Raw genomic sequence first — 23,199 nt, forward strand, 5'->3', positions numbered from 1 at the left:
TTGCCATACCAGGCAGTGATGCAACCAGTCTATACTCTCAATGATGGAGATGTAGAACTTTTTGAGGATCTGGGGCCAAATCTTTTCAGTCTCCTGAGGGGGAAAAGATGTTGTCGTGCCCTCTTAATGACTGTCTTGGTGTGTTTGGACTTCCTGAATGGATTTTTCTCAGGTTTTTGCCTGCCAAATCAGTTCTGTTATACTCACAGACATTATTTTAACAGTTTTGGAAACTTTAGTGTTTTCCATCCAAATCTACTAATTATATGCATATCCTATCTTCTAGGCCCGAGTAGAGGGCAGTTTAATTTGGGCATGCTTTTCATCCAAAATTCCAAATGCTGCCCCCTACCCTAGAGAATTTAAGTAAAAAAATAAGTTACAAACAACCCCAAAAAACGAACAAACTAGCAGTTAATTAGGAGCACGTAAAACATCAGCAATCCCCTCCTGGCACAATTCTACATCAATCAGTGTAGATGAAGGGGAGGAGACAGATTGAAGACGGAGTTTTAAGCCTTGATACAATTGAGACATGGATTGTGTATGTGTTCCATTTAGAGGGTGAATGGGAAAGACTAAATATTTAAGTGCCTTTGAATGGGTTATAGTAGTAGGTGCCAGGCGCACCAGTTTGTGTCTATAACTGCAACACTGCTGGGTTTTTCATGCTTTAATAATCAAGTAAAAAAATGTTCCTGAGTTGGAAATGATGTATATTTGGCCAGTAAACCGACTGACCGGGTGCTTCAGTGCTTCATATGCAGCACACAGCTCCCTGCCTCTTCGGAATGTATTACTTTTCAATGAGCTGGTTGTTTGTTTTGTGAAGAACATAAACCAGTGAATAAAATCAATTTGGTGCAACTGTCTGTGTGGCGTAGGTATTTCCCTGCAAAGCCCACTGTCCATCATGATTCATGAGAAGGGTGGCATCTCACGGAGGCTGCATGAGGGAAGGGGAAAGCAGATAGCGAGGAGAGGATAAATCACCCTCATATTTCTTCTTTACTGTCATTTATGAAATGTGTGTTGGGGAAGTCGAGCCATGAATGAGATCTTATGAAGTCAAGGTTACACAAAGGTAGCGGCGGGTAGCGCTGGTCGTATTTAAACATTTTTTTTTACTGTGTGAACTTGAGTCTGGCTCTGGCAGTTATGAATCTAGATTTATTAATCCAGAGAGCAGTATTTAAGTAGGAAATTGACAGAAAACGGCAGTTCATCTAACTTTGGTTCTGACCCAGGCCATTCTGTATTAGCTCAAGGCCAAATTCTTCAAAAGCCTGGCACCTTCAAAATGGACGCATTCATCACACAGCCCTGTCATCATTGTAGATGAGTTGGTACTGGACCAGAAATCTGTCATGGTGGTTCTCTTTATAGGTTGCCCAATTGTTCTCTCAGCCTCTTTTAGCTTCAGTCCTACTTTGCTGTAATAACTAGAATAGTCAACTTTGCTGATACAGATTATGCTGCAGTTGTTTAACATTCATACAGTCATCATTCACAACAACACCTGCATTTATTTCTCAATATGCAATATGATTTTCAATTTCGCCTCATGTCTATCAGGTCAAATCACAGCTGTGACATTTGACAGGGTATGCATCCCAAATGGCACCCTATTCCCTATTTCCTATTCAGTCCATTATTTTTGACCAGGGACAGGGCCCATAGGGCTCTGGTCAAAAATAGTTCACTGAAGGGTATAGGGTGCCATTTTGGATGCTTACAAGGAAATAGCACAGGTGTGCTACCATTCAGCCATTGGCTACCATGCACCCAACAGCTGTCCAGTACTAGCTTATAGTATGACAGTTGCAGCAGTTTATGTCGTTTCTAAAAAGAACCGTTGTAACACCATAACAGACCTGTGGAGCAGTGCTCTGAATAATCTGTCAATCTGAATCAATCTACATGTATTCAACAAAAACAGGGCTGTTGTTAGCTGTTGTTTTTGTTGTTGTTGTCCACTGTTTGCAATGATTACAGCATTGACAATGCATGTCATCTGAGTCAACTGCAACATCAAATCATCAAAGTAATATGATAAGAATCGCAGGTTCCTGCTATCTGTTTTCAATCATTTTTATTCAGGCTTTAGTTTATAATGGCTACAGTCAGGAGAGGTGTAGTGGAAGAAAAGTAGCAATATAGGAGAACCATAGAAATGTTTCCTTATTGCATTTCATAAACCTTAGTTGGAGGCTGAGGTAGTTGGAGAGTGAGGTAGTTGGAGAGTGAGGTAGTTGGAGAGTGAGGTAGTTGGATGCATGAGATAGTTGGAGAGTGAGGTAGTTGGAACCTGAGGTAGGTGGAGAGTGAGGTAGCTGGAGGCCTGAGGTAGTTGGAAGCATGAGGTAGTTGGGAGTGTGAGGTAGTTGGAAGCATGAGGTAGTTGGAAGCATGAGGTAGTTGGAGAGAGAGGGCTAGTTGGAGACCTGAGGTAGTTGGAGGTCTGAGGTAGTTGGAGGTCTGAGGTAGTTGGAACGTGAGGTAGTTGGAGCGTGAGGTAGTTGGAGTGTGAGGTAGTTGGAGCGTGAGGTAGTTTGAGGCTGAGGTAGTTGGAGCCTGCGGTAGTTGGAGAGTGAGGTAGTTGGAGTGTGAGGTAGTTGGAGCGTGAGGTAGTAGTTGGAGGGCGAGGTAGTTGGTGAGTGAGGAAGTTGGTAATGGGATAATCGGTCAGAGGGGAGGAGATGCTACGAGAATCGGTCAGAGGGGAGGAGATATTACGATAATCGGTAAGGGGGAGTAGAGATTAGGAGATTCAGTGAGAGGGGAAAAGATATTACGATAATCGGTTAGAGGGAGGAGATATTTGAAGAATCGGTCAGAGGGGAAGATATATTAGGAGAGTCGGTTACAGGGGAAGAGATATTAGGATAATCTTGTCTTGTTGACACCCTCCAACTCCCAGCTCTTCTGGGACATTCTGAGCTCTTCCATTTCACTCCCCAGTGGTTTCCTTTGAGTAGGCCAGTCAGAGAGGCTGAACCAGTGACAAATGTGGGTCAGAACTGAAGTAACCCTCTTCTTTCAGCTCTGTTCTCTTCTCTTCTCCCCTCAGCTGTTCAACTCTTGAGTATTCTATACAGTATCTGAACACTCCAAGCCAAGCAAGGAGGGCAGGCACCTCAATATTTTATAAGTTAACTCAGGCTCACCAAAATACTTACTTTGTTAACATGACTGGGAGGAAGAGTTAGTCTGACCTTCTGAAGAGGTTTTCCATCGGCATCTTCATAAGCTCAAAGCTAAGCAGTGATCAAGGCTACAGATAGAAGCAGTGTGTTGGTTCAACAGAGACTCAGTTACCTCTCTATCCCCTGAATAAAGAAACCAGATGTAAGGGGAAGAGGGCTGCAGTACTATACGAAGGGTACATTGGTAGACCATCACCCATTGATTGACAGTCACCCACAAGCGTATTGGCAGGGTAGAAGCTTGTGTGTGTGTTCAATGTGCATGTACGTGTATTCATAGGTGTTTGTATTTGAGTGTAGTCTATAATTGAGTGTAGTCTATAATTGTATTACTACCTGCGTTCACTCCCAGAGACCCCGAAACCTCCTCAACACATGCCCTTTCCGTTCCCCATTAGCTGTGTGCTAGTACACCTGTACAGATTGGAATAGCCATATGTCTATGGGAATAGCACAGCCAGGGGACCGGGTCTTCTAAAATAAATAATAATCATCATTTTTCTAGCTACGAGCCTAATTACTCACTCCATTTTACTCCTCCTTAGCAGTAGAATAATATGTTTGCATCCCAAATGGCACCCTGTTACCAACTATAGTGCACTCTTTTTGACCAGGGCCCATAGGGCTTTGGATAAAAGTAGTGCACTATATACGAAGAAACGGGTGCCATTTGGGGCCCCGTTATGATCTAATGGAGTACAGGCTGCCACTCTGACTGTCAGTCATATTTCACATATTATATTTTTCGACAAAGCCTAATTTAGTACTGTTAAAACAAGCTGTATTTACAACGTGTGTGTGTATTGATGTTGCTGCTGAGTGCTGAGTAACTCAGAGAAGATAGTCATCCGTTATGTGTGAAGGGGTCCAGAAGTGTAGCAGCAGCGTCTGTGTCTGTCTGCGTCTCTGGTGATTATCAGTAAGTACACAGGCATATCTCAACACTGAATAAACACACACACATTGACACGACGTTGTTACAACACATAAAGTCAAATGGATGACTGTAAAGTGCATTAGCGACACTTAGAAAAAACACTTTAAAAAGTGTAGCTTGAGTGAATTATGACACCTCTAGGAAGAAACGTGACAAATGTTGTTGTAAAGTAATAGCATTTTCCCCTTTATTGTACTGAACGTTCGGTTCCACACCTGATATGGAGTGTGCATTGACTGTTTCGTGTTATGAGGCTTGACTGTTGAAAGAGCCCCTCATTGGCACACCTGGGTTAAAATAGTACTTGAAATCTTTCAAAAACATTGACCGTTTGGCTTCAGCCTGCCTGGAGTGTCAGGTGGGCGGGGTTTGGAGTGACACGTTTTAGGACTTTTTTATTGGTTCCGTTGCACCAGGCAAGCTCAAACAAGCACAGCTAGCATATAGTATTTGAAATGATGTGAAATCGTATTTGAACCCAGGTCTGCTAATTGCGTTTTTCTCCAACCCTGCAGAAGGATTTTTGTATCAGCCACGTGGGAGAAAACACAGAGGGAATGTAATTATCATAGGAGGACTTTTTAAAGCAGGCGTGCTTAGTGTGTCTTGATGGATAGACTTACAGTATGCCTATCCCCTGGAACAGGGCTGGGTGGCGATACATCAGTCACTTTTATGCCCATTGTGGCGAAAGTACACTATCCACCCACACACCATAGTCCCGTGGACGCTCCAGACCTATGTACAATTTAGGCCTTAGAGCTGTAGTTGGAGAAGTGAATGCATAGAACACGTCCATTTTACAGGTTTGTCTTTCAGTTTTCTTCATGTCCAGGCCCGTCACAGAGGAGGACAGGAGAGGACAGGAGAGGACAGGAGAGGACAGGAGAGGACATAATAGGGGAGGAAACGTCAGAATAGGTGAGGAGAGGACAGAATAGGTGAGGAGGGGACTGAATAGAAGGGGAAAGGGGAGTAGAGAATAGGAGAGGAGAGGTGAGTAGTGAATAGGAGAGGAGAGGGGAGTAGTGAATAGGAGAGGAGAGGGGAGTAGAGAGGAGGAGAGGAGAGGTGAGAAGTGAATAGGAGAGGAGAGGTGAGTAGTGAATAGGAGAGGAGAGATGAGTAGTGAATAGGAGAGGAGAGGTGAGTAGTGAATAGGAGAGGAGAGGGGAGTAGAGAGGAGGAGAGGAGAGGGGAGTAGAGAGGAGGAGAGGAGAGGGGAGTAGAGAGGAGGAGAGGAGAGGTGAGAAGTGAATAGGAGAGGAGATGGGGAGTAGAGAGGAGGAGAGGAGAGGTGAGAAGTGAATAGGAGAGGAGAGGGGAGTAGAGAGGAGGAGAGGACCCAGCTGGCTGCAGCAATGGTTGAAAACATCTTAGGGTCTGTCCCTAATGGCACCGTATTCTGTTTATAGTGCACTGCGTTTGACCCGGGCCTAGTGCACTATAGGGAACAGGGTGTCATTTGGGACAAATCCTTTGTCTCGTTTCTGGGTTATAGATCATCTTAGTTTATGTTTTTCAAGCAGCATTAGATTACCCATTAATTACTTGCTTGTGTTCACAACAGTCTTGGGAGCTATTAGCATAAGTGAAGTTGCCTGAAGGATTCTAGATGAAATCTGCATTAGCATGGTCGCACGGGAAAGTGTTGGAGTCAGTGACTGTTCCTAGTGGTGCCTTTGCTCTAGTAATAAACGTGTTTGAACCCAGTCAGGGGAGTGACAGCCTTGCAGCTTTGCCGTCAGCTTGTCTCAACTCTGTGTCTGTGTGTTATTGTAAAGAGAAGTTAAGACTGGCAGACTGACAGATTCAGGATAAAGAGTTTTTAACGGCTACATTGCCACAACGTCCTCCCTTTGATCATTGTCATCACTGATTACATTTATCTTGGCTGCAGTCAACCCAGGGTGCTATGGTTTTAATGTAAAGTACAAATGAGAGGGTTGATTGTTGTCAGGTCATTTTAGAGATGGGGATAGTTTGTCTGGCTAGCTGAGCGTTAGTTATCCAATTGATACATTGTTTTTCTTACTGGCGTAATCAGCTATTGTCTTGCTGCATTGTTTAACTAGATCAGCAGTGCTGCTCATGACAACGTCATCTCGCCGAGTGTATCGTTAAATTAAAGTCAACCTCAATGTGACCCACCAGATTCAGAAAAATTCAAAAAAAGTTTGAAAACCACATTTAGTTTTATTTCAGTTTTAGTTTTATATAATAACCTTGGGCTGTGAGCACATGTTCATTCAATACCCGCCTGTGACTGCTGCATAACATAGTGCCTATTCAACACAGCATGTTCCACTATAGATTGGAGAAGTGGGGAATGATCGATCAATCAATCAAATGCATTTTTAAAGCCCTTTTTACAGTACCAGTCAAAAGTTTGGGCAACGCTACTCATTCCAAGGTTTTTCTTTATTTTGACTATTTTCGACATTGTAGAATAATAGTGAAGACATCAAAACTATGAAATAACACGTATGGAATCATGTAGTAACCAAAAAAGTGTTAAACAAATCAAAATATATGTTTTCTTCAAAGTAGCCACCCTTTGCCATGATGACAGATTTGCACATTCTTTGCATTCTCTCAACCAGCTTCATGAAGTAGTCCCCTGGAATGCATTTCAATGAACAGGTGTACCCTGTTAAAAGTTATTTTGTGGAATGTATATCCTTGTTAATGTTTTTGAGACAATCAGTTGTGTTGTGACAAGGTAGGTGTGGTATACAGAAGATTGCCCTATTTAGTAAAATACCAAGTCCATATTATGGCAAGAACAGCTCAAATAAGCAAAGATAAACGATAGTCCGTCATCTGGAAAATTTCCATAAGTTTGAAAGTTTCTTTGAGTGCAGTTGTGAAATTAAATCAAATTTGATTTGATTTGTCACATGTGCCGAATACAACAGGTGTGTAGACCTTACAGTGAAAATAGTCTGGGTAGCCATTTGATTTGCTGTTCAGGAATGCTCACTTACAAGCGCCTAAACAACAATACAGTTTTAAGAAAAATAAGTGACTGTCTCTCATGAGAACTGCCACAGGAAAGGAAGACTCAGAGTTACCTCTGCTGTTCATTAGAGTTACCAGCCTCAGAAATTGCATTCCAAATAAGTTTTTTTTTTTAAACGGAGAAAACCTGTTTACAGAGCAGCAGTAAAATAACAGTAGCGAGGTTATATACAGGGGGTACCGGTACAGAGTCAATGTGGAGGCTATATACAGGGGGTACCGGTACAGAGTCAATGTGGAGGCTATATACAGGGGGTACCGGTACAGAGTCAATGCAAATAGTCTGGGTAGCCATTTGATTTGCTGTTCAGGAGTCTTATGGCTTGGGGGTAGAAGCTGTTAAGAAGCCTTTTGGACCTAGACTTGGAGCTCCAGTACTGCTGCGGTGCATTAGCAGGGAGAACAGTCTACGACTATTTTTGGGCCTTCCTCTGACACCGACTGGTATAGGGGTCCTGGATGACAGGAAGCTTGATCCCAGTGATGTATTGGGCCGTACGCATTACACTCTGTAGTGCCTTGCAGTCAGAGGCCGAGCAGTTACCATACCAGGCAGTGATGCAACCAGTCAGGATGCGCTCATGGTGCAGTTGTCAAACTTTTTGAGGATCTGAGGACCCATGCCAAATCTTTTCAGTCTCCTGAGACTGACAATGACAAAGTCCTGATAGACTTTGTCATGCCCTCTTCATGACTGACTTGGTGTGTTTGGACCATGATAGTTTGTTGTTGATGTAGACACCAAGGAACTTGTAGCTCTCAACCTTCTCCACTACAGCCCTGTCATTAAGAATTGGGGCGCGTTCGGTCCTCCTTTTCCTGTAGTCCAAAATTATCTCATTTGTCTTGATCACGTTGAGGGAGAGGTTGTTATCTTGGCACCACACTCATTGTTGTCTGTGATCAGGCTGTTGTGTCGTCGGCAAACTTAATGATGGTGTTGGAGTCGTGCCTGGCCATGCAGTCATGAGTGAACAGGGAGTACAGGAGGGGACTGAGCACGCGCCCCTGAGGGGCCCCCATGTTGAGGATCAGCGTGGCAGATGTGTAGTTACCTACCCTTACCACCGGGGGATGGCCTGTCAGGAAGTCCAGGATCCAGCTGCAGAGGGGGATGCTTAGTCCCAGGGTTCTTAGCTTAGTGATGAGCTTTGAGGGCACTATGGTGTTGAACGCTGATCTGTAGTCAATGAATAGTACTCTCACGTATGTAGGTGTTCCTTTTGTCCATGCTTCACAGAGTTCAAGTAACAGACACAACTCAACATCGACTGTTCGGAGGAGACTGTGTGAATCAGACCTTCATGGTCAAATTGTTACTAAAGGACACCAATAAGAAGAAGAGACTTGCTTGGGCCAAGGAACACGAGCAACGGTCATTAGACCGGTGGAAATCTGTCATTTGTTCTGATTGGTCCAAATTTGAGATATTTGGTTCCAACCGCTGTTTCTTTGTGAGACGCAGAGTAGGTGAAAGGATGATCTCTGCATTTTTGGTGTGGGGGTGCTTTGCTGGTGACACTGTCGGTAATTTATTTAGAATTCAAGGCACACTTAACCAGCATGGCTACCACAGCATTCTGCAGTTTGCCCATCTGGTTTGCCCTTAGTGGACTGTCATTTGTTTTTCAACAGGACAATGACCCAATACAGCTCCAGGCTGTGTAAGGGCTATTTGACCAAGAAGGAGAGTGATGGAGTGCTGCATCAGATGACCTGGCCTCCACAATCACCCGACCTCAACCCAATTGAGATGGTTTGGGATGAGTTGGACCGAAGAGTGAAGGCAAAGCAGCCAACAAGTGCTCAGCACACGTGGGAAGTCCTTCAAGTCTGTTGGAAAAGCATTCCAGGCGAAGCTGGTTGAGAGAATGCCAAGAGTGTGCAAAGCTGTCATCAAATGCAAAGGGTGGCTACTTTGAAGAAAACATATATTTTGATTTGTTTAACACTTTTTTGGTTACTACATGATTCCCATGTGTTATTTCATAGTTTTGATGTCTTCACTATTATTATACAATGTCGAAAAAAGTTTTACAAATATTAAAAAAAATTGACTGGTACTGTACATCAGCAGTTGTCACACAGTTCTATACAGATACCCAGTCTAAAACCCCAAAGAGCAAGCAACGCAGATAAAAGCACAGTGATTAACAGGAAAAACTCCCTTGAAAGGCAAGAGTATATGAGCATGAAAGCCAGATCGTTCTTCAAGACGTTCAAACATTCATAGATGACCAGCAGGGTCAAATAATTAACCACAGTGGTTATAGAGGGTTCAACAGTTCAACACCTCAGGAGTAAATGTCAGTTGGCTTTTCATAGTCGAGCATTCAGAGGTTGAGACAGACAGACAGAAACTGGGAGACAGCGACAGAGAGACGTCAGGGTTCCGTAGCCATAGGCAGAGAGAGAGTGAAACAGGTCAGGGTTCCGTAGCCACAGACAGAAACAGCATGATGCCCTATGAGGGCTGCACCTATCATACCATCACAATAACTCAATGATTGGATAGTGTTGCTCTGGCGAGCCAGGACTTTCTTTTGGGTAATAGCAGTCAATCACAGATCAGATCAAGCTACAAGGCAGTTTGCAGGCCCTGTAGTACATTACATAATGCTCACTCACATCCTGGTCTCACATGCTGCGAAGGAAGATACAAGTCATTCAGTTCTTTCTTCTTCAAAAGATACACACAATTTGTCTTCAATAGCCCTAGATGGGCCCAAGTCATCTATCTATATTCTTGATTCACTTAGGTCAGAGCTAGACTGGATGTCAGAGTTGTGTATAGGTGGCAGGGAAGTCAGGCGCAGGATAATTAAACTGAGTGTAATGGAGTTATTTAATAACAATGAACGAAACATACTCCAAACACTAAATGTAACAAGTAACAAAAATATGTACGAGGACCCCGACACGCACTAAATACAAACCTATATACAACACTGAAATACAAACCTATATACAACACTGAAATACAAACAATCTCTGACAAAGACATGAGGGGAAACAGAGGGTTAAAAACACAACAGGTAATGAATGGGATTGAAACCAGGTGTGTAGGAAGACAAAACCAATGGAAAATGAAAAATGGATCAATGATGGCTAGAAGACCAGTGACGTCGACCGCCGAGCACCGCCCGAACAAGGATAGGCTTCGACTTCGGCAGAAGTTGTGACACTGGACCAAAGTTATTTGTTCATATTCTTGATTCACTTTGGTCATTCACAAAGTTTCTCCATCGAGTTTGGTTCATATTCAGGCGTATTTTATTAGGAATTAACTTCTGGCATTTTGTATTATTGTAGATCCACCAGTAGATGGGAACATTATCTTTCGGGGCCAATATGAAACACGAAAAACAAGCTCTAGTACGTTAGTTTATTATTTGGGACACGTCTTTCCCTGTGGAGGTTGGTGCTGCACGTGTTTAACTCTACAGAAGCTTCTAGCTGCTCTACTTCCTGTGGCAGTTGGTGTAAATGTTATAGGATGTGTCCCAAATGGCATCCTATTCCCTATATAGTGCTCTACTTTTGACCAGAGCCTATGGGGCACTATATAGGCAATAGGATGCCATTTAGGAAGCACCCATAGTCAACTACATTGTGCTAGCTGGCCACAAGCCCAATCTGTCTCTCCCTCTCTCTCAATCTGGCCAATTAATTCCCTGCCAGAGGAACACGCTAATTAAAACAGGGACTGAAGCACCCCTACAATGTCACTACATGGAGTTAGCACATTAGGTTGGGTGTGCTGCTACAGTTCTGCTCTTCAATCTGTCTGGAGAGCTGAAAGACTATAGGCCCCATGGGTCAATATACTGTGGAACCAAGTTGTGCAGAATGGAACACAAGAACAGAACACTGGTGTTTAGTTTGGATTGAGGATGACTGTTAGTGTTCCATGCCATAGTTCCAGTTCACAAACAAGCATGTTATTGGCCTCATTAGACTATTATTTCTGCTGAATGCAGCATGGTCGGAATTTTTTAATACATCCAAAAGACATATAGTGAATTGTATTGAACTCAGTCTTGGAGTTCAGTCCAGCGCCTTATCCATACTCTATTTCTAGTTGTTGTTTATGAAGGTGATGCATCATTTTCATCCGTATTCATTCTCCACTTCCATCATCTGGACTTATTTCAGCAAAATGTGAAATGGGACACAGTAGAGGGGAGGGGAAGGGAAGGGAAGGGAAGGGAAGGGAAGGGAAGGGAGGGGAGGGAAGCGGAGTAGGAGAGGAGAGGAGAGGAGAGGAGAGGAGAGGAGAGGAGAGGAGAGGAGAGGAGAGGAGAGGAGAGGGTGGCCTGTCTCACTCTATTGCCTATAGCTCCTGCCAAGGATCTGTCTTTTATCAATACTGATTAAACACTTCTGATGGGTTCTGAGGCCACTGACCCTCCTTGAGAAGAATACTTTGGAATGAGTTAATGATTTCATCCCAACTCTATTCCCTATTTAGTGCACTAATTTTGACCAAAGCCCTATGGGCCATTCGGGACACACACAATATATCATCATTTTCTAAGATAGTACTATTGGTATTGCCCTTGGGTAGCTTCTGGTCTCAGGTTCAGGAGTGGCTAAAAAAGCATACCATTAATCTAAAATTGACTCTAGAAATAGTGTTGTTGGGAGATCAATCGCTAATATATTATTACTCTTAGCAAAAGTATTTATCTTCAACTCACAATCGGTGGATTCAATTTGATAAGATAGATTTAAATTATATGTTAAACATCACGGCATAGTTAAAAGATAAATGGCGCATAGAAATCCAAAGTGGGTGGTCAGCAGAGATAGGTGAGGGTTGGAATGTGTAACTGGAGATGAGTGGGAGGTTATCCTGATGCCTCACTTTACCCTGCCTCCATGTACATATCTACCTCAAATATCTCGTACCTCTGCACATTGATGTGGTACTCCCTGTATATAGATCTATTCTTGTGTATTTACTTTGATTCCACTTGTGTTATGATTTTGTTTGTATTTTTCAACACTGCGTTGTAAACAAGCATTTCACAATAAAGTCTACACCGGATGTATTTTGCCATTTGACAATTTTGTATTTATTTGATTTGTCGATGTGCCCTTGAGCAGGGCGCTTGACCCGGGTTGCTCCTGTGGGTCATTCTGGATGGGAACATCTGCTAAATGTCAAAAATGTCATGTAAATGTTGAGCGAAGGAGAATACACTGCAGGTGTATTGTATGTTTTATAATTCAATAAAAATATAAAAAGTACTATTATGTAGCAACATGTTAAGTAGAGAATCTAGCTTTTAGTACATATATTATGTCTGTAAAAAAATAAATAAAGCATTACCTTGGGATGTAAGTATTGTTTGTTTTTTAACATGGGATTTCTATGGATTAGAGCGCAGGTGTTAAACTCATTCCATGGAGGGCTGAGTGTCTGCGGGGTTTTGCTCGCTCATGTACTTGATTGATGAATTAAGGTCACTAATTCGTACGGAACTCCCCACACCTGGATGTCTAGGTCTTAATTGAAAGAAAAATCAAAAAACCTGCAGACACTATGACCTCCTTGGAATAAGTTTGACACCCCTGGTTTAGAGATAGAGAAATGAGCTATGGTACCTGTAAGTCTGTTTTGCAAAGGTGTCTCACACACTAGGAAAGGTGAGTTTATTGTCGAGGTTCAGTGGATGTGTGCCGCACAGCTATTCAGCATTAACCTCCAGTTTCCTCCACCGCACCATGATGTCTGTGCATGACTGAACACAGAGTCAGTCAGAGATGTGGCTAATGGCAGTGAAATGCCTAACTCTGAACACCATTTTTTTAAAATAGTTTTTTCAAACACTGTTCTTTCTGTCAAGTAGTTTTCAACGAGTCTCATCTCATTAGTGATGATCAACTCAGCTTTTACTCCTCTGCTCTGTTTTTGGAGTGCACTTCTCACCCTCAAACACTATAATTGAAATGCTTTTCACACTGAATACTCAACAAACAACCTCATGTACACTCATTGAGAGATAGTGATTGTAGGTTGGTCACGATGAGAGTGTGTGCGCGAACTACTAATGAGAGGTTTGCAAGCTGTATGATTAATATAATACAAAAATCCCCATCAAAGTTAGTCAGTTTAGATATCTGTTTTTGCATGGGGCTCAGGGGTGCGTGCTGGAGGTATGGAGGTAATTTTGTACCAACAAACTCTTTCTGAGCTTTCTTATACCTCCTAGATATAGGACAGACACTTCAAAACCTTATTCATTGTGATTTCTCCTAGATATGGACAGACGCTTCAAAACCGTATTCCTTGTGATTTCTCCTTGATATGGACAGACGCTTTAAAACCGTATTCCTTGTGATTTCTCCTAGATATAGGACAGACGCTTTAAAACCTTATTCCTTGTGATTTCTCCTAGATATAGGACAGACGCTTTAAAACCTTATTCCTTGTGATTTCTCCTAGATATAGGACAGACGCTTCAAAACCTTATTCCCTGTGATCTCTTCTAGATATAGGACAGACGCTTTAAAACCTTATTCCTCATGATTTCTTTTTTGACTGTCTGATATGCCATTCATGAATGTGTTATTCAATGCATTTCTAAGGGCTATAGTAGTAAAGGCCAAAATTCAATATGTTATCAAATAATGTTTTCATTATTTTGGGGGATACCTACAGGTGTCCTACATTTCTAAATAAAATAGCTAAATGATCCATGGTATGACCAATTTAAAACACGCCTAAAACAAGCATTAAAGCTTATTTGCCCCTAGCACGGTTCTGTACTATTTGTTTCTTATTGTTCTGTTTTTAATGTCATAAGAAATAAGCCAATTTTATCTGTGTGTGTGTGTGCATTTGTTTGCTTGTGCATGTAATCACGCACCCCCAGCATGTGTGTGAGCATTTGGTCATATGCGTACGTGCATGCCAATGTGTATGCGTGTGTTTTTTTATTTATTGCAATCTAAACCTCCAGTCATAACAGTCATAATCATAAAAGTGTGTGGAGCATGAACAGGTCTCTGAGAGGCTCTGGATCTAAACAACATGAGTCACCAGCTGGTTTTATTACTGAGGTGGTTCTAACATATATAACTGCAATACAATACCCAATCTGACATCATCAGGGCAAAAATGCTTGATCACATGGGGGCCATGTTAGAGGTGGTCAATGATTATCTTCTCATCTAGTGAAAGTACTGCAAAGTGCAGCTCCTATTTGAATAGTATGGCATGGTCCTTAGTGGTAATTCTTGACACATGGGCTTCTTCAATGTGACAAGAACACCCTACTTTTGCAGTGTTTGACTCTTGAGTTGATCTCGTGTGGTTGAGATATTTTCCTAATTTGGTTTATCAATACTTTGGTTTTTCAACATATTACAGTTGAGTTCAAGACACTCTGTAACATGTTTTGTGATATTGTTTTGGTCTTGGTGTTTTGATCTCTTCCAATAAAGTCAGAGCACACATTAGTGGTGTTGGAACATAACAATGTAGTTATTTTAATAAGCATTATGTAGTTATTTTACAGTGATGTCATTAGAATGGTGATGACATCCTGTGATGTCGCCACAATGGTGTCGATGGTGTTTCTATCGTGGCTTACAATATTGTGTCAACTCACTTTAAGCATTATTCATCCTTGATGATGTTTTTTGGGGGTACTATGCTGAGTTACTACTAGTCCAGGGCTCAAAGACTAATCCTTTGCTTTGTGTTTCATGTTTGCTTGATAGACAGCTGTGATGGCCCACTGGTGTCCAACCTGCCCCAGTCCTCCTTCAGAAGCTCCTCACAGTTATCCAACAGCCATGGGCCCGGCTTTGCTAAAGTCAACAGGAGAGATGGTGAGTACGGGACTTTTGATACATACACTATTGAAAAAGAAATGGTTCCAAAAGGTTTCTTCAGCTGTCCCCATAGGAGAACCCTTTTTGATTTCAGGTAGAAAACTTGTCGGTTCCAAGTAGAGCCCTCTGTGGAAAATTGTTCTTCATGGAAGAACCATTTTAGGTTCAAGATAGAAAAAAAGGTGCTATGAGTGTACCATTCTGCTGCAGTAGTTCTGAGGAAACAGGTTGTGGTCCCAATGGCTTTTTGCAATGCTTCACACACATTGACCTCATCCATTCCCCATTTCAAGTTGGAGTAAAGGATGGGAAAAATAATAAGGCATTGTTTGGCTTGAGAAAAGAGTCTGATATGGACACTGTATTGATTGTAGTATCCCCCACTGTTATTGGGAGGCTGTGTTCCAGCAGTACACTGTGGTGTTGAGGCTCAGATGATTATTGCGGAGAGGGAGAATAGGGTTGGGTTCCCCACAGGACTGTGCATAAAGAACATCATAGGCAAGATTCAGCAGCAGTAGCGCAGGATCCAGATGATTTACTTTGAGAGAGAGAGATGCTGTTGTTACCACATCCCTTCAGAGTAGCGTACCTAGCTGGTCACCTACTGTAGGTAGCTATTGGAGTACTACATCACAAGCTCCAATGCAAGGTCGCCCACCATTACCATCTGAATGGCGACTCATCCAAACAAAAAAAATCAAGAGGGGATTGGATGGTATGCTGGATGCTGATATAGGGTTTGCTTGCCTTGCTAACAGGGGGAAATGCTATCACGGTGGTTCTTTGTTTGAATGTTTTAAAACGGGGAGGGTTTATCTATTTTGTTTCTAGTTTGAAAGCAGAAAATCATTTGGGAAAAGCAGGGATTTTTAGCAGCCACATAAGAGGGTCTGTGTGAATGATTTTTTTGGGGGACTGTGAGACCAAAGCAAACTAAGCTTGTTTGGATGCTGCTTCCGTGCTGTCTTTGATGGCTGTAGCAGTAAGCACACAGGTTTTTCACTATTCCCATCTGAATTGATCTGGGTGGATCGATAGGTGTCTAAAACTCTATGGTATCATCTGTTTGGTATATTTCCCTGTGTTTGATCATGATGAAGCAGTGTCAGTCAGGTTACTTGTTTTAGATATCAGTTAATGTCTGCACCAGAGGTAGAAGATTGCTTAAAACTCTTTACACATGTGGGATTTGGCCTATATGGATTGGGCTAAATTAAAATGTTTTTCTTACAGAAGAAATATGTATAAAGCATATGCATAACCATGGTAGCAATTAAAAAGGGAACAGTTTGGAGATTATGGGGAAATTACTAGACCAAATATGAGGACACAACAGGTCACCTGACACAAGACTGAATCCAAACATTACACTGTTGATTTAGTGTGTTTTACATTTACTGTACTTTTTGCCGCATTGGTTGATAATGAAATCTTAAAATACTCCGGATACATTCGGTAACATGATAAGAATATTCCTAGAACATGTAGCGTATGTGCAACATATGACAAAAAAAGTTTGAGTCAAAGGACTAACGGGTGTCTCCAAGTGGCCACACACTTCTCCAAAGTGTGCACAGTTCCTAAGTCATTTCAATGCACTTTTATGACTCAAAGAAGATTCAACTACTGTATAAGGTGTTTTTTCTTTTAGCTCTTCTAGCTGTGCCGTTGAGAAACTAGAGCAAATACAATTGTAGTTGTTTTGGTTGGAACACAGCCCTGCATCACACAATTACTGTTGTTGTTTACGCAATCCAAATAGGGCCCCATATAAAAGGCAATCTGGGTGAGGTGAGCATCATTTGAAAGCTTGTTCTGTTGCCAACATTACTAGCTAAGATATAAAATATGATATAACAGTGTTAGGCTTTCACACGGCAATTCAGAGAAACAGATAATTTTGGTACACATTAATTAATTAAGTAATGAGTGCATTCAGGTGTGTGTGCCTCAGCAACATTCTCTCTTAATTTACAGCTTTTCCCTCACTCAGACAACATCAAATTTGCAAAAATTAGCAAACGTGACAACCACTACACTACAGAAACTGCTGCAAGAACTATCAGCAAGGAGTAAACCGAATTTTACAGATATTCATTGAATAAATGTGAATATCCAAAGTAAGGCATTAATGACAAAAATAATTCTCTGTTACAATTATGGAAATTATTGCATGAGTCAATGAGTGCTGTTTCCACCCAGGATGAAACCGGGGAACTTTCGCGTGTTAAGCGTACATGATAACCACTGTCCTACAGAAACTGCTGCTTGAATTGTCAGCAAGGAGTCAACTGAATTTTACAGATATTCATTGCATGAATTCAAATTTCTAAAATAAGGCATTTATGAAAAATAATTCTCTATAACATCCACAGTAATTATTGCATGTGACAAAGAGTACTGTTTCTGCCCTGTTTCGAAACGGGGACCTTTCGCGTGTTAAGAGAACGTGATATCCACTACACTACAGAAACTGCTGCAAGAACTGTCAGCAAGGAGTAAACCAAATTTGACTGATATTCATTGCATGACTTCGAATTTCCAAAGTAAGGCATTTATTAGCAAAATTAGCAATTAGCAGGAGGGATTTGGGAAACTTCTTGTCATGCAAGGTGCTCAAGTTCAGAACGGCTGTCAGTCAAAACACATACAGAGTTGTGAAGTACAGAGCCAGATCTCAGAGGTCATGTATAGCATGTTACTGTACAGCCACTGCATACCAATTTAGCCATTTATCACTGACCAAATCAGACATTTTCAACCTGTGCACAGGTACGAGTGTATAGAATGAAATTACATTACAATCAGAAATCTCCATAATTGGAACCAGATTTCTGTCTGTAATGATGTAATTGCAACCAGCTTTGCTCTGTGGGTGAACATTTCTAGTGATGGAGTACAGAACTGTAATTGATTGTTTACAGGACACTGCAAAGATGCCTCTCAAAAACCTATCTTCTATTTGACCTTTGACTGATTTCAAGCTCACTCTCTGTCCTTTCTGTGAATGGAAGAGGATCTAACAACATGGCATCCCAGGGGGTTGAAACGGTGATGCTGCATAATTTATCCTACGAAGACGAGAATACGGTGACTCTCAAATTGCTTTTTTTTACATGGCAGGGCACGAGACGACATAATCCCAGCTGTTCTAAGAAGAAATCTATGAATAAATGAATGAAACCATCTAATTTACAAATCTGCCTGCACATGTTAACACTTAGCATCCTCTAGCTAGTGTTTCTCAGAGGATATTCACATTACTGATTCAATTTACTGACAAAATGAACAGTGGTAACTATCAAAAGCTTTAAAAGCTTCTAAAGATAGTAATTTCCACTTTGAAATTTCAGACTTGATATGCTCTATCGAAAAATATATCAACCACTACAAAGATGTTAATTAATTATAATCCACATAGTAATTCACATTTGCTGTTGCTGCATGATTCTTTTCCTGCTGTAGCACACTAGTTCAAATTAAGATCTGTTCAGTCCTGCTGGTATTGTATCTTCTCACCAGGCTTGTTTACTGAGAATGGTATTTCGTGATCTGACAACTAAGTTGATTGAAATAGTGAATTAAATATTCCCGTTTATCGATTGTAGTCAGAAAGCAACAACATGAGAACAGGTGATACAGGTGGTGATATGATTGTATACAATATATAGTCAGTAAAGTCATTGTATAAGAACATATCAAAATGGCACATTGTCTGATCCTTGCAAGTTACATTGTTTGTCCTCAGACTGTGTTAGATGGTCATCCGCAGAGGTCATCCACAGAGATCCTATTATGTACCCCTCTAGTCAGTCTGGAATTAGAATGCTTTTCAGACTCCACCATTCTACACATTCTATCTACACATGCTGTGATCAGATATGTGACCATGTCCATGTAATCCAATGTGGAGAAACATGAAAGACCCATTGAGATCCAGTCAAGATCTGGTTAAACCACCTGCCTAGGGTACAATAATGCATTATGGAAAACCAGGTTTTGAACCATTATGGTAGGCCAGATTCTGAAGCATTATGGTATCCCAGGTTCTGAAGCATTATGGTAGGCTGGGTTGTGAAGCATTATGGTAGGCCGGGTTGTGAAGCATTATGGTAGGCCGGGTTGTTAAGCATTATGGTAGGCCGGGTTGTGAAGCATTATGGTAGGCCGGGTTGTGAAGCATTATGGTAGGCCGGGTTGTGAAGCATTATGGTAGCCCGGGTTGTGAAGCATTATGGTATCCCGGGTTCTGAAGCATTATGGTAGGTCGGGTTGTGAAGCATTATGGTAGGCCGGGTTGTGAAGCATTATGGTAGGCCGGGTTGTGAACACACTGACTTTTATTTTCTCTTTCACGCTCCCTTGTTCTATTCTCCAATGAAACAAAATGAGTTTACTTAATTCAACCCTGTTTCTCTCTCTCTCACTCCTTCTTTCACTATCCCCCTTCTTTTTAATAACCTATTACACCCTCTCTTCTTTCTAATTATCTATCTTTCTCTTTTTCACTTTCTTATTCCCACCGTCTATCACCATTTACTGTCTCTGACACTGAGGTATCCCTTTGAATACACAAAACTGTGTTTGATTCTAATTATGAGTTACTCTGTCTCATTTTTGATTGTGGAGGAGCAATTCGGACAACTTCCATTCATCCCTTTGCTAAATGTTAATATCAGTAGTTAACATTTAAATGGTTTCTTTTTTCATTTTTGTGATACTGACAGTTATACAATTATATTGAAATATGCTTTAAAATTACATTTTGGCTGGCTAATTCCTTTTCTTGAAGTGAAATTCAACTAAGTGGAGACCATTCATTGAAATGAACTCTATAAAGACTATTGGCTAATCACATATTGATCTATTTGTTCAATCAGCGATCCACTGTCCTCTGGTTTCATGGTCTGATTTGGCTCTCCATGTCTCTGGAGAGAACTGGTGGCCATTTTGGTCTAGTGAACATTTACCTGAACTGGCAGCTCAGCCAGATGCCAGCTTGGAATGTCCTATCAGAAAGTCCTCCCAAATCCATATGGCCATTATTAGACAGTTGGTGTCACTCAAGGCCCCACACTCTAAACAGGTCTCTATTCCTTATTCATTCACTAGCAAGTGGAAAAACAGTACACTATTGATGAGTGAGTAGTCCGTTCATTAGACACACATCTGCTCTTTGCTGGAAATCTGGTATGACTCACCAAAGTAATGTCGGCCACAATTTCCCAATCTCCCCTCTAAAATAGACAGGGCAACACGTGGCAGTCCAGGCAAGAATGATTTACAGTTATATCCAGAATTATTGGCACCCTTGTTAAATACTGGGGCGGCAGCGTAGCCTAGTGGTTAGAGTGTCAGACTAGTAAACCGAAAGGTTACAAGATCAAATCCCTGAGCTGACAAGTTACAAATCTGTTCTGCCCCTGAACAAGGCAGTTAACCCACTGTTCCTAGGCCATCATTGAAAATAAGAATTTGTTCTTAAATGACTTGCCTAGTTAAATAAAAAAAGAAATATGGCTACAGGTTCATCTGCCTCACCTAAACCCCATTCTTGTGGGAAACTGCTATAGACCACCACGTGCTAACAGTCAGTATCTGAGTAGTATGTGTGAAATGATGAGGTATGTGGTATATTTTCTGGGTGCTTTCATCAAGCTGCCCACTTAAGAAAAAGCTCCAAACTGTAACCAGTGCATGAAACCTGGTTCAGGTTATCAGTCAACCTATCAGTCAAGGATATTTACAAACAGTACAAGAATGAAATCATCAACATGTATTGAACACATCTTTACTAATGCGTCAGAAGTTTGCTTTAAAGTATTATCCAAATCAGCAATATATTAGCCATGTCTAGGAAAACCAAAGTTCCAAAGGCTGGGCCTAATATACTGTATAAGATGTCATACAGTATAGTTCTATAGTGATTCTTATGTAGATGATGTAAAGAATATTTGCTGCTCTGTGGTGTGAATTGAGGAGAAACCAGAGACTGCTCTTGACACATTTATGAAATTGCTTATTCCTGTTACTAATAAGCATGCACCCATTAAGAAAATGACTTTAAAAACTGTTAAATCCCCTTGGATTTAACATGTGATAGACCATGTGACTAAACTGAATAAAAATAAGAAACTACACTATGGAAGAAAGATGAATTATGGTAAAATAATCTTTGGTCTTTGGTGCGAAAAGTGCAAATCAATCCCAGAACAACAGCAAAGGACCTTGTGAAGATGCTGGAGGAAACAGGTACAAACATATCTATATCCACAGTAAAACAAGTCCTATATCGACATAACCTGAAAGGCCTCTAAGCAAGGAAGAAGCCACTGCTCCAAAGACCACCATAAAAAAGCCAGACTACGGTTTGCAAATGTACATGGGGACAAAGATCGTACTTTTTGGAGTAGTGTCCTCTGGTCTGATGAAACAAAACTAGAACTGTTTGGCCATAATGACCATTGTTAGGGGGACGCTTGCAAGCCAAAGAATACCATCCCAACCGTGAAGCACGGGGTGGCAGCATCATCTTGTGGGGGTGCTTTGCTGCAGGAGGGACTGGTGCATTTCACAAAATAGATGGCATCATGAGGGGGGAAATTATGTGGATATATTTAAGAAACATCTCAAGACATCAGTCAGGAAGTTAAAGCTTGGTCACATGGGTCTTCCACATGGACAATGACCCCAAGCATACTTCCAAAGTTGTGGCAAAATGGCTTAAGGGCAACAAAGTCAAGGTATTGGAGTGGCCATCACTAAGCCCTGACCTCAATCCTATAAAAAATTTGTGGACAGAATTGAAAAAGCGTGTGCGAGCAAGGAGGCCTTCAAACCAGACTCAGTTACACCAGCACTGTCAAGAGGAATGGGCCAAAATTCGCTTAACTTATTGTGGGGAAGCTTGTGGAAGGCTACCCAAAACGTTTGACCCAAGTTAAACAATTTAAAGGTAATGCTACCAAATACTAATTGAATGTATGTAAACTTCTGACCCACTGGGAATGTGATTAAAGAAATAAAATCTGAAATAAATTATTCTCGCTACTATTATTCTGACATATTTATTCTAAAAATAAAGTGGCGATCCTAACTGACCTAGGACAGGGAATTTTTACTAGGATTTAAATGTCAGGAAGTGTGAAACTGAGTTTAATTGTATTTGGCTAAGGTGTGTGTAAAACTTCCGACTTCAACTGTACATATGAGATGAGTAACGCAAGATATGTAAACATTATTAAAGTGGCTAGTGAACCATTTATTAAGTGGCCAATAATTTCAGTCTGTGTAGGCAGCAGCCTCTATTTGTGATGGCTGTTTGACAGTCTGATGGCCTTGAGATAGGTGTTTTTCAGTCTCTCGGTCCCAGCTTTGATGCACCTGTACTGACTTCGCCTTCTGGATGGTAGCGGGGTGAACAGGCAGTGGCTCGGGTGTGTCACGTTCTGACCATAGTTCTTTTGTGTTTTCCTTGTTATAGTATTGGTCAGGACGTGAGCTGGGTGGGCATTCTATGTTGTGTGTCTAGTTTGTCTATTTCCATGTTTGGCCTGATATGGTTCTCAATCAGAGGCAGGTGTTAGTCATTGTCTCGATTGGGAACCATATTTAGGTAGCCTGTTTTGTGTTGAGATTTGTGGGTGGTTGTTTCCTGTCTTTGTGTTTGCTGCACCAGATAGGGTTGTTTCGGTTTTGCCACGTTTATTGTTTTGTAGTTTGTTCATGTTAAGTGTCTTATTAAAGAACCATGAACTTCAACCATGCTGCGTTTTGGTCCGCCTCTCCTTCCCAGGAAGAAAGCCGTTACAGGGTGGTTGTTGTCCTTGATGATCTTTTTGGCCTTCAAGTGCTGTAGTTGGCCTGATGGGCAGGTAGTTTGCCCCTGGTGATGCGTTGTGCAGACAGCACCACTCTTTGGAGAGCCTTGAGGTCTTGGGCGGTGCAGTTGCCGTACCAGGCGATGATGCAGCCCAACAGGTTCCTCTCAATTGTGCATCTGTAGAAGTTTGTGAAGGTTTTAGGTGGCAAGCCAAATTTCTTCAGCCTCCTGAAGTTGAAGAGGTGCTGTTGAGCCTTCTTCACCAGCTTGTCTGTGAGGGTGGACCATTTCAGTTTGTCCGTGATATTGACATAGAGGAAATTAAAACGTTCCACCTTCTCCTCTGCTGTCCTGTCGATGTGGAT

General features: G+C 41.6%; 1 protein-coding gene across 2 annotated transcripts in view; it reads left to right on the plus strand.

Annotated features, from left to right (window-relative positions):
- The window catches only part of LOC110537019 (contactin-associated protein-like 4), a 215,625-nt gene that overhangs the window by 16,207 nt on the left and 176,219 nt on the right, over positions 1–23,199 (plus strand). For both annotated transcript variants that reach the window (XM_021622727.3, XM_021622728.3), the window contains exon 2: positions 14,896–15,006. In XM_021622727.3, the coding sequence (XP_021478402.2) occupies positions 14,896–15,006 (111 nt within the window). The remainder of the gene's footprint in view (positions 1–14,895; positions 15,007–23,199) is intronic.

Source organism: Oncorhynchus mykiss, chromosome 12, assembly GCF_057628025.1.
Source record: "Oncorhynchus mykiss isolate SJ-2025 chromosome 12, ASM5762802v1, whole genome shotgun sequence".
NCBI classification, from domain to species: domain Eukaryota; kingdom Metazoa; phylum Chordata; class Actinopteri; order Salmoniformes; family Salmonidae; genus Oncorhynchus; species Oncorhynchus mykiss.